At 49.5% G+C, this 12,201-nt stretch overlaps 1 protein-coding gene across 6 annotated transcripts in view; it reads right to left on the bottom strand.

The window, feature by feature from the left end:
• Nucleotides 1-547: 547 nt before the first annotated feature.
• Nucleotides 548-12,201, bottom strand: part of PACC1 (proton activated chloride channel 1) — a 32,424-nt gene continuing 20,770 nt past the window's right edge. For 4 of the 6 annotated variants that reach the window (XM_064276930.1, XM_064276932.1, XM_064276934.1 and 1 more), the window contains 4 exons: nucleotides 9,828-9,970; nucleotides 8,336-8,480; nucleotides 4,737-4,844; nucleotides 548-2,474 (listed from right to left, as the gene is read on the bottom strand). In XM_064276930.1, coding sequence (XP_064133000.1) covers nucleotides 2,316-2,474; nucleotides 4,737-4,844; nucleotides 8,336-8,480; nucleotides 9,828-9,970 — 555 coding nt within the window. In that variant the 3' untranslated portion in view covers nucleotides 548-2,315. Of the gene's footprint in view, nucleotides 2,475-4,732; nucleotides 4,845-8,335; nucleotides 8,481-9,827; nucleotides 9,971-12,201 lie in introns of those variants that run through there. The other 2 variants (XM_064276931.1, XM_064276935.1) reach the window with 2 other exon arrangements.

The following is a 12,201-nucleotide window of genomic DNA, read 5'->3' as shown; positions in this document are numbered from 1 at the left end:
GCTCGTCATCATCTGACCTCCAGTTCTTGGGAGCTAAACCAACAGCCTGCTGTCTGACTGCTGATCAAGGATTCATCTGTTTCTCCAGCCCCATGGGCCAACAGCTTGTCATCGGACCTACCAATCTTGGGTTCATCAGCCCCTGTAACCATGTGAATCAGGCGAAGCCTCCAGCCTGACGCCTGACCCATGGACTTGGGACTTCTCATCGTCCATGGCCACAGGAGCCATTTCCTTGAGATAAATCTCTGTATATATTTACATATACACTTCACTGGTTTTGCCTCTCTAGAGAACTCAGCCTAAGACAAATACCTTTTTTTTTTAGTTTTCATAGCCTAGTATATGGCAGTGTTTTGCATAGTAAACCGTAACAGTGAACATCTGCGTGTGAACGTCTGAGAATGACTAACACGAGGACATTACGTGCTGCACCACCGTATGCAGTACAGATTACTAGATGTACAAAAACATGCAATTCGTCCTAACTAGAATACATCGTAAGTCAGGGACTACCTATAGTTTAAAAAAAAAAAAAACCACAAACTTATTTTCCAGTACTTTTAATGTAAGCTCTCTTAAGAATTTTTAAGTTTTATGCCTGGCTCTGCATTTGCCCTACAGTAAGATTTTACAGAGTAGAGACCCTGCTCAAGTCTGACTTCTCAGAAGTAGGAGGGAGTATTTCTCACAGTCAGTTTCCATAGCTAACCAAAAAAACACAATTTCTTGCTGCTAAGTTAGACACGAGATAAAAGTGCCTTACTCAAACATTTGAATTTTGTTTCTTTGAATTAGCTAAATCCAAGTTACTAAATTCAAGAAATGCAACTAAGTCCTTTTGGATGCAAAGGGCATGTAAATTAAATCTCTGGTAACAACTTTTATAACCTTAAATCAGCCAATGGCTACCATGTGAAAAATTCCGAATTTTTGTTTGTTTGTTTTAAATAAGCACTCCCTGTCAGAGGCTGAGCTGAAAGCCCATTTCTCAGACAAGTGGTTGTTCAGGACATGGTAACGGTCACACAGCTTGTCCACGGGACTCGACAGGCCCCTCTTCCTGACCAGCCCCCTCCATCACCATGCCCAACCTACTCTTCTGTACGCAGTATAACCCTGGCTCCATCTCAGGAGTCTAGACTCACGCTACTTTTCATTACTGGAGGTTACAGGATGAAAGAGCACTGGTGCCTAATGATTTAGCCAAAACCAAAAACCCACTGCTGTTGAGTCGATCCTGACTCTTAACGACCCTACAGGACAGAGTAGAACTGCCCCACGGGGTTTCCGAGGCTCTACATCTTTACAGAAGGAGACTGCCACATCCTCCTGCCACAGAGAGGCTGGTGGGTTCAAACCGCTGACCTTTTGGTTAGCAGCTGAGTGCTTTAACCACTGCACCACCAGGGCTCCTGATATTCATGCCAGCACACTCAGTTCTTTTTGATTTAGCCGGACTTCTTTCTGTTGATAAAATCATCAAGACACACCAAGTCGGCACCTACTATGTTCATCTGCCCTAAGTGCTTCTGCGCATTTCTCATTCTAAACTTTGACACCTGCATCACCGGACAAGAAGTGGCTGGCTAGTCCTGCATCACCAGACAGGAAGTGGCTGGCTAGTCCTGCATCACCGGACAGGAAGTAGCTGGCTAGTCCTGCATCACTGGACAAGAAGTGGCTGGCTAGTCCACAAGACGTTTAGTTACTAGCAGCTTTTAAAGTCTTGCTTAACACATGAGAACTCGTCAGAAGCTGGACAATGCAGATAGCAGGCAATGCTGGGGCCAAGAGGGTGTGCCCTCCCTTATGCACAGACACAGGTTTCCAAGCATGACCTGTACACCTGGACAGTCAAGTCTTCTGGAGAAAGACAATCACACTCTGTCCACTTTAAAAACCTCAGGGGGGACTCAAGGTAGAAGGTAGAGCCTCGGCGAACCTGGGGGAGCTTACCTGTACCCCAAGCCCAACGGGAAGGAAGGCGTCTCCCACAACTGAGTAACTTCCAGAAACCCTGACAGCCATTTCCATCTTCTACAAACCCTATTCATACATCATTGGACAACCTTTTAAATGTTCATTAATAAATACATAAATAACTTTGAGGTTATTCATTGGATCTGTTCCATTAGGCTCTCAACAGCATTTTTGGGGGGCCAGGTTAGAAGTTCCGGTTTGACAGGTTGTTACTCCCAGCAAGGCCCCATTTCTTCAAGTGAATACAGGAGTGCTGGCCCCTGGGTTTACAGAAGCGGAAGCCATGAGAACTTCCATGATGTGGACGTTTCTGTAAGTGACACAAAGTGACTTCAGCTGATGTGGTTTGTCGCCTGGCCTCTTCTACGGTGTCTCCTCCTGATTTTGATCATCCACTTCACACTCAGTTTGGCAAATTCTGCTGCTTTAAATAATGCCAAGAAGGCCCCGCAGAGAAGAGCAATCGTGTTCCAAGGATTGGCAGTGATGATCTGTAAAACAAACACAGGTGTGCATGGTTTGCTGCAATTTGGTTCGTAAGGCATGCTCGTATTCTTTTCCAAAGCCCCCTGAACTACTGAGATTACAAGACCACGTGGGTTCTAGAACTGCCGTAACTCTACATTTCAGATTAAACCTTTAATATCCACACCTCAGTCTGAGAAGAAAAATACTAACCCCTCCCTTAGAGTGATTCTGAAAGAAAAAATGTTTTTCAGAAAAGCTCTACACAATTAATGATATTCAGCACTGAGCTTTAATGTTTTGGCCTAATCCAAAAATAAGTGACCTTGCTACAAATTTCCTAAAACCGTATCAAACCGGGAAGGTCAGGTCCTCTTGTTTTCCTCCCATCCATTACCTTAGTCCAGCGACTGCCTTTCCTTCCAAATTCCCCTCATGGACTCCCACCTCCCTCCAGGCCTTTGCTCCCTCTCTCCCGTGCCCAGGATGCTGTCCCCCTGTCCAGACGTACGAGTCCTTCGAAGCGAAGCGTTCTCTGACCACTAATAAAATCCTCTCTGGACTTCAGCAGGTGCTTATCCTGCAAATTCCTGTGGCGGTCCCCGCCTAGATTAGTAACTCTACAGCTGTAGCCTACTCCCTCCCTCACGAATGTTAAACTCCCTGAAGGAGAGGTCCTATCTTGGATTTCGGAGTTCCCCAGCTGGTACAGAGGACTCTCAAGTCCCAGCTTAGCAAGAAGACCTTCCGTGATGTGAGCCTCCACCTTTACACACACGAGGTTTACACCACCAGCACTGAGGAGGACTGCTGTGAGGCTGAGTGACAACGCAGAAGCTGGCCCTGGTATGAGGCTTCACTGGCCCATGACAGGTGCCTTATACTGAATGTGATAGTTTAAAATGTTTGATCTCATGTTTTACCTGTGATGCGGGACACTATCATTCCTCCACCCACAGCCCCCGTACACAGCCTGCACCCACAGCCCCCGTACGCAGCCTCCACCCACAGCCCGTGCACATAGCCTCCACCCACAGCCTCCATACACAGCCTCCACCCACAGCCCCCGTACACAGCCTCCACCCACAGCCCGCGCACACAGCCTCAACCCACAGCCCCCGTACACAGCCTCCACCCACAGCCCCCGTACACAGCCTCCACCCACACCCTCCGTACACAGCCTCCACCCACAGCCCCCGTACACAGCCTCAACCCACAGCCCTTATACACAGCCTGCGTACACAGCCTCCACCCACAGCCCCCGTACACAGCCTCCACCCACAGCCCCCGTACACAGCCTCAACCCACAGCCCCTATACACAGCCTGCGTACACAGCCTCAACCCACAGCCCCTATACACAGCCTGCGTACACAGCCTCCGTAAACAGCCTCCACCCACAGCCCCTGTATGCAGCCTCTGTACACAGCCTCCACCCATAGCCTCTGTACACAGCCCCACAGGTTCAACAGTGGTGGTAACAGTGGAGCACGTCTGTGTCACACAGACCCTGCTGGGTCGGGACGCTTACAGGCTGAGTCTCAGCTACCAAACTTCCTCCCCTAAAGCTGCGGCTACATCAGGACAGCATGATGATCTGAATGCCAGTCAGACCTGGGGCTGGCTCCTGTGGACAGATGGTGTGTCACGAACATCCCTGCAGCAAAGCTGCCGCACTGTTCCTCCTCCTCCAAGTCTGTGAACTGATGCTCTCAGGGTTTTATTCGTACCTTTCTGCTCTGACTTGGGAAACCCCGGTGGCGTAATCGTTAAGTGCTACAGCTCCTAACCAAAAAGTCGGCAGTTCAGATCCACCAGGCGCTCCCTGGAAACTCTGTGGGGGCAGTTCTACCCTGACCTATAGAGTCGCTATGAGTCGGAATCGACTCCATGGCAACGGGTTTGGTTTTTTGGTTTTTGCTCTGACTTGCCATATAAGAAGTACCTTCCTCCAGAGCCTTCCAACAGCTGGAGTGTAGATGCTAGTTTCATACTTTGTGCTCAATTCATTCAAATCACATGACCACTGAGCTGCCACTCTGTGAAGCACAGTGCTAGACACTAGGCAAGCGGTGGTGAATAAAAAGGCGAGCCCCCCCCCACCACAGAGACAAGTCTTGTGAAGAACAGAAGCTCAGTTAGCACAGACTGTAACATAAACGTTAAGTTATACACGGCTACCTGCTCTGAAAGAAGAGGGTGAGGAAAGCGAGGCGGATTTATCAGCCTGCAAGGATAAGCCAAAATGCTTCAGGGCAGGGAGTCTAGCCATAATCTTACTACTACTCACATCTTGGACTTTCTGGATGAAAGGATCCTTCCATTCAAAGACCACAAAGAACAGCTGTGCACTTTTCTCGGCAGCCGGCCTCTGGTCGATGTAGTTAACCACACTAGTCTAGATGGAGAAGATAGGAAGCAGTGTCAGCACATCTGAGCACCTCCCCAACCTGGCTGGCCCGGGGCGCGCAGTCACAGCAGGCCGACCTTGGCTGTCCTCACACGAGAGCCAGGAGCTACACCCCAAGAGCCTGAGCCTGGGCCAGAGCCAAGGCCTGACCTTGGTTTCCACAGTTGTCTGGGGAAACAAAGGAGCTGGGACGCATGACAGGCATTTTAGATGTCACCAAAATCTGCCATTAGGTATCTGTACTCACAATTAAGATCAGACCATATCCAGACAATGAAGCGGGGCTCATAAAAGCCATAAAAATCCCAAATTTCAAAATATTTTACCTTAAGAGCTGTATATTTCCAGTTGTCAAGTCGACAGGGACAAAGTACAACCAAAAAGACCCACAGAGCTGGGCGTCCCCTGTAAATAGTTAGCAGGCATCTTGGTAAGATCTGGTTATAATTACTAAAGAGGCCATGCGGTGTAACGGACAGCAGGCAGGGTCTAGAGGCAGAAGGCCCAGTCCTGGCCCACAGGGGCCCTGGGGCCTTGTCGTGTGATCCAAGCCTCAGTTCTGCCACTTGTAAAACAGGCAACAAAATGCCTACCTCACTGAGGTGTGGTGAGGATTAAACGAGACAATACATGTGAAAACATCTTAAACTCTAAAACCAGGTGTAGAAACATTTTATTTTTGGTTCAAAAGAGCTCATGTTACCCCCCAGAAGACTTAAGATAAATTTAATTTGGACCATTGAAAAGGCACATAAAACATTTCTAATCACTTCACACCCACTAGGATAGATTATCAGGAAAACAAACTAGCAAGTGTTAACAAGCATATGGAGAAAATGGAACCCTCCTGCACAGGCGGTAAGATTATAAAATGGTACAACCACGTGCAAGTTTGGTAGTTCCTCAAAAAGTTCAACAGAGAATTACGTCTCAGTTACCTAGTGCTGCTGTAACAAGTACCACAAGTCCGTGGCTTTAACAAAGAGAAGTTTATTTTCTCAGTTAGGAAGCTAGAAGTCTGAATTCAGGGTGTCAGCTCTAGGGGAAGGATTTCTCTGTCAACTCTGGAGGGTGGTCCTCCTCTCTTTGAGCTTCTGCTCCCTGGGCAATCTTCATGTGGTTTGGCATCTCCCTTCCCCTCTCTCTGCATGTCCTAATCTGCTCTTTTTATATCTTTTAAGAAACTGACTCAAAACATACCCTACACTAATCCTGTCTCGTTAACATAACAAAGACAATCCATTCCCAAATGGGATTATAACCACAGACACAGAGGTTAGGATTTACAATGAATGTTTCTGGAGGACACAGTTCAATCTGTAACACCCTATGACCCAGCAATTCCACTCCTAGGTGACCTGAAAGCAGGGCTTCTAACAGGTACTTGAATACCAGTGTTCACCGCAGCATTATTCACAAGGGCTAAAAGGTAGAAACCACCCAAGTGTCCATAGAGATGAATGGATAAACAAAACGTTGTACATACAATGGACTATTACTCAGCCATTAAAAAAAATGTTCTGATACATACCATGACATGGACGAACCTTGGAAACATTCCCATCTCCGTTGAGTCAGTTCTGACTCCACAACCTAAAGAACAGAGTAGAACTGTCCCACAAGGTTTCCAAGGAGTGGCTGGTGGATTCGAACTGCTGACCTTTTGGTTAACAGCCGAGCTCTTAACCACTGCACCACCAGGGCTCCTTGAACACATTACACTGAGTCAAGTCAGTCGGGCACAGAAGGACAAATTGTATGTTCCCACGTATGTGAAACAGACAAATACACAAAGTGGCGGTTACCCGGGGCTGGAGGGAGGAGGGAATGGCAGCACTGCCTGAGGGGCACTTGACTTTCCGTGAAACTGAAAATGGATGGTGGTGATTGTAGCACATGATGAACTGAACACTTAAAAATGGGTGAAGTGGTACACAAAAATAATCTACAGTGCACCAGTTTGCTCAGATTCTGGCTCCTTTGGTCCAGATCACAGCTGGAGCTATGAAGCAGGCAGGGCTGCACCAAGCTGTGTGGCAAAGGAGTCCCTCATCTCCTTCATCAGCGCTGCTGTGGGGCCAGGTGAGAAAGGACTTAAGTTCTTGGAGAGAAGTGTGGTGTCAACATCCAGGAGCAGACAGTTATGATACAAAACAGGAATATTCAACAATTTGGGGTTGTCACTCCCCAAAGCAGAAAAAGGGCCTGTCCTCTTAAAGAAAACTGGCTCTGGGCCTCTCCCAAAGGTTTCCAACCTGGGACAGTCCTAGGAACCAGAAACCTGGAGTCTGAGCTTCAATAGTAACTTGAGGCTGTGCCAACGGCGCTGGTACGTGATTTCTGGCGGGAAATGTCCTTCTGCTCCAGCCCAGACCTCTCCTAACTCTTGAGCCGTGGAGTCTGGGCCAAATGAAACACCTCCAAGGGGGAACAAAGGGCGAGATAACACACGCAGGGTCTAGCCACGTACCCACAGGACGACCTGGCTCTCCGTGTAGACAGGGAGAAGGGGGCTGAGTCACCGCAGGGTGGATGCCCTACAGACAGGGATCAGGCCTTCTTTTGCGGCTAAGAGACGGCCCGGCCCAGGCAGCTGAAATTTCCCATCTCTCTATCCCCACTGTCGTGCGCGTTTCCCAGGACCTTTTACCTGGATCACAGCAAACATATCTTCTGGCCTCTAGGCCAGTGGGCTCCAAGCTTTCTGATCACACCTCCCTTCCAGTAAATATTCTCAGCACATAACCAATATATTCCTATTTACAACTTTATAACGACATAACATGTACTATTATTGTCCCATTTTTGTATACATGTAAAAATGTTAAAAGGATGAGAAAAAAATAAATATAAAAAAGAAAGCTAGTACTTCCTCCTGCATCCCAGTGGACCACCAGGTGCACGGCACTTCAGAAACCACTCTTCCCGGAAACTAATCGTCTTCCAGGCTGCCACATGCCTCCCAAACACCAGGGGCACAGGGCTAAGAACACAGGCTTTGGTGTCAGATACACCTGGGCAGGTCACCCACCTCTCTAAAATGCAGGCGCGTGGGGAGGATCGGCCACGGTGGGTGGAAAGGGCCTGGCACTGCACTTCCACGTGGCATATAAAGCCCTCGAACCAAGGACTTCTCCAGAGTATAGAGCCCAGAGCTCACCAGTGTCAGCATGGGTGAGCAGAGGGGGCAGGGAGCTCTGCCTAGGGGACACGGAGCTTCTGTTAGAAGATGGAAATGGGGACCAAGTAAGTGTGCTGACTGAGCTACACGAACAGAGTTAACGTCGCACAACTGTACGTGTGAAGAATGCTGAAAGGTTTTATCACGCATATATTCACCACCACCACCACCCCCATACACACACACAAAACATGATGCCTACTCATCCCAGCCAAGGTCTACTCCTCCGCAAAGGCACCCTCGACCCCAGATGTGAGTGTGGCAAAGTCGCCTGCAGCTGAGCCACCCAGTCACCTACCTCCTGCCGAAACTCCACGGCTTCCCGCCCGTCCTCCTCCTGGGTCTCCACCAGTGACATCTTGACCCAGGTGCGGAAGCCGCCAGAGAACTTCCAGCTGGAGTAAGCAGTCTCGCAGGCCTGCATGAAGCCCACCTTGTCTGGGCTTGGAGGGCAGAGAGAAATAAGGTCCAGGTTAATCCAGTCCTGAAGGCAGGATGCACACACGGCCAGACCCAGACGCCAGCCCCTACTTCAAGCCTCCTTCTGTGCTGGTGCCACCAGGATGCTGCACACCCCCTGCTTCCTCTCCAAGCTCTGCTGCTCGGCTTCCAAAAGGAGGGGGAGCTGTCACTGGCCTCAAGGCAGGAGCCATGATCCCGCCCACCTTATCACTCCTAAAATCTGCACCCAAAGCAGCTGGCCCTACAGAAGTCTACAGAAGCTCCCCACACCACAGTGCTGCCAACTGCTCAGAGAACCCCGGGCTTCAGATGACCCTAAGGCAGCCCTCATACACCCTGGAAGGCCAGCTTGGGCAGAGCGTTCCTGGGGAGCTCTCAGCCTGAGGGCAGTGCAGACGTATCAGCATCGGGCAGTCATGAAGCACGAGCAAGAAGAAACCCCACTGCAGGACAGAAGCAGCTCAGGAAGGGGCACCGAGGAGTGGGAGCCTCAGAAAGTCTCCCAGGAGGAAGAAGCGCTGTGCCAGCCTGCAGCAGTGAAGGGAGATGGGCAGCAGAAGGGGCACAAGTGTGAAGGAGAGGTTCCGAGCAGGGTGGTGTTGGAGAGCGGTAGGGGCAGCCCCTCCTCCCACAGCAGCTGCCTCCCCACTCTCTTTAAAAGCAGGAAACACTGGGAGGGACTGAATCACACACAGCTCAGGCTGGCTCCCACCCCTACGAGCACTGGGCCCATGGTGGTGTGCTGGGAGCAGACCAGAGCCTCTGACGGTCCGGGACCGTCGTCATCACCCAACGCGGTATGCTGGGAGCATTCCAGAGCCTCTGATGGTCCAGGACCCTTGTCATCACCCAAGGTGGTGTGCTGGAAGCAGACCAGGGCCTCTGATGGTCCGGGACCCTCATTACCACCCAAGGCGGTGTGCTGGGAGCAGACCAGAGCCTCTGATGCTCCAGGGCCCTTGTCACCACAAGTGAAGATCAAGAGCAAGGGCAGCACTTACAAGCAGAGTGCTAAGGGCCTGCCCTCAAGGGTCATGAAATGGAAGGCAGCTGCTGCTTCTCAGCAACCCGACAGGGGCAGACCAAACCTCTCCCCAGACCCAGCTAGCTCTAGTGCAGGCAGTCGGAGCACTCCTCTACAGCAGACTGGCACAGTCTATGATGGTGAGATGAATGGACCCACTGAGCCCCCAGGGTCCTTTTCTGTGCCAGGGGGTAACCTGGCTGCCTGCTCCCCTGCCCTGACCCACTTCTTCACCCGGGTATGCGCAAGGCTGTGGAATATGACAAACAGGGCAGTGCGAGCAGGCCAAGAACCCTCAGAGCACCTCTGCAGGAACTCCTGGTAGGAAGAGAACAGGAGGTAATCGATGGCGCTGAAGTCCTCGCTGCTCCGGTTCAGGCGGAACTGCAGGAAGACCAGCTCCCGCTTCTTCACCTCCCGGGGCCCCCGGACGATCAGGGCAGACTTCTGCAGAAAGACAGGAGGCAGGATCTCAGCCTGGGATGCGGTTCTCCTCTAACCACCTCAGGCACAGCGGCTTCCAGCTCTGAGGACAGGCCCCTGCCTGGAGAGCCCATCGTTCCTCGCCCCAGCACTGGACCGCTGGCCAGCCCCTCAGGCTCTGGAGGTGGACACAGATGAGCTATGCACAGCCTCCTGTTCAGCCCTGGGTGGTTCTCAACGCCCAGACCAGAGCGGGGTGCAACTCATATCCTTTTCCAGTATTCTCACGGGCTGTCGGAGCCACGGAAGTGCTTGACTAAAGAAGGTTACCTTTAGTCTGTCACAAACGCAAATCTTCTCTTCCGGACCGTCACTCTCCATTTTGTTGCTAATGTCATTTGTTGTATGGACGCTTTACATTTGATGTAGTGACGTTTATAAAAAAAAAAAAAAAAAATTTTTTTTTTTTTTTTTTGGTTTGAGTTTTGCTTGCTAAGGAAAGCCACAATTTTATCAATATTCTCCTGTATTTCTTTATAGTCATTTTTAGATTGTCATTACATGAAGACATCTTAGGGACCTTTTGCTTTAAATTTTGTACACAGCGTAAAATAGGGATCTAGCTTCCCCCACAAGCAATGGACAGACGTGCTCCCCCACTCTTGTATCCTAAATTCAAGTGCACAACCAGTGTGTCTTCTCTTGACCCTAACAAAGTTCACAAACTTGTCTCTTTCTGCACCAATACTGTGCTGTTCTGCAGTCTGACTGGGCAAGTCCCCTCCACATTACTCCCCCATACTCTCAAACCATCTTGGTTATTTTCATTCATTTACTATTCCAAATGGACTTTAAAATTAGCTTAAGTTGCATTTAAAAATCCACTGGGGCCTTCTGATGGCACTGAACTTAGGGACTAATTTATAAGAGTTTCTTTCTTTACAAATGCTCTACAGATACTTGAACAGAGTATTCGTCAGGTACAAACCTGTCACACTCGCACGCACACGCATTCACGCGCTACATTTATTATTTGTGCTATTTAACTCTTTACTACTTGTCTTGGTAATCTACTGCTGCTATAACAAATACCACAAGTAGATGCTTTAACAAAGAGAAGTTTATTTCCTCACAGTAAAGTAGGCTAAAAGTCCAGTCAGGGCGTCAGCTCCAGGGGAAGGCTTTCTCTCTCCGTGGGCCTTCTCATCCATCTTCCCCCCCTACTAGGAGCTTCTCCATGCAAGGACCCTGGGTCCAAAGGACGTGCTCTGCTCCCGGCACTGCTTTCTTGGTGTTATGAGGTCCCCCGTCTACTTGCTTTTCTCTTTTATATCTCAAGCGATTGCCTCAAGACATGATCCAATCTTGTAGGTAGAGTCGTGCCTCACTAACACAACTGCTGCCTATCCTCCGTCATTAACATCAGAGAGGCAGGATTTACAACATATATGAAAATCACACAATACCGGGAAGCATGGCCCAGCCAAATTGATACATTTTGGGGGGACATAATTCAATCTACGACACTATTTTTTGTTTGTTTGATCTGCGAATTTCTGAGGAGGTGGTAAAGTCACACTCTAAGGTGTTTATCTTTCATTTCTAACAGGTTTTGCTTAAAATCTACAAATGATATGCTGTTTTGTACGTAGAGCAGAGCCCTGATGGCGCAGTGGTTAAGAGCATGGCTGCTAACCAAAAGGTGGGCAGTTTGAATCCACCAGCCACTCCCTGAAAACCCTATGGGGCACTTCTGCTCTGTCCTGTAGAGTCACGCTATGAGTTAGAATCCACTCGACAGCAACGGGTTTAGTTTTTTGGTTTTCTACGTACAGATTTGTGACTGTTCAATCTTCCCTGTGGAGAGTAGTGGAGTCGGACCTTGTCAAGATTAAACAGTCCGCTTTTAATCCTTTGCACCATGAATTCCGTTTAGCTGATAATATTGCCACTCCACTCTTTCTGGTTATAGCTGCATTTCTGTGAGAGATCTTTCTCCATCTATTGTTTCCAAACTTTCCGTGACATTTCAAGTGTGCAGCAGAGACTGCTAACTGCCCTAGTGTCCATCGCCCACATCTCCCTCCAGTGCTACGACCAAGTCCCTGGCCCCAGATTTCGGCAGAACCGAAGGCCGCCCCGCTGAGGCCTCATTTCTGCCTGGGATGTGGCACAGCGAAGAACTGCTGGACTGTGGTGGAAGTGACTTGTGGGACTCCATCATTTCCCTGAGAGGGAACTGCCTGTCCTCTACT

Source organism: Loxodonta africana, chromosome 25, assembly GCF_030014295.1.
Source record: "Loxodonta africana isolate mLoxAfr1 chromosome 25, mLoxAfr1.hap2, whole genome shotgun sequence".
In the NCBI taxonomy this organism is placed as follows: Eukaryota; Metazoa; Chordata; class Mammalia; order Proboscidea; family Elephantidae; genus Loxodonta; species Loxodonta africana.
Note: the sequence above shows the minus strand (reverse complement) of the source record. Positions and strands in the feature narration are given on the sequence as shown.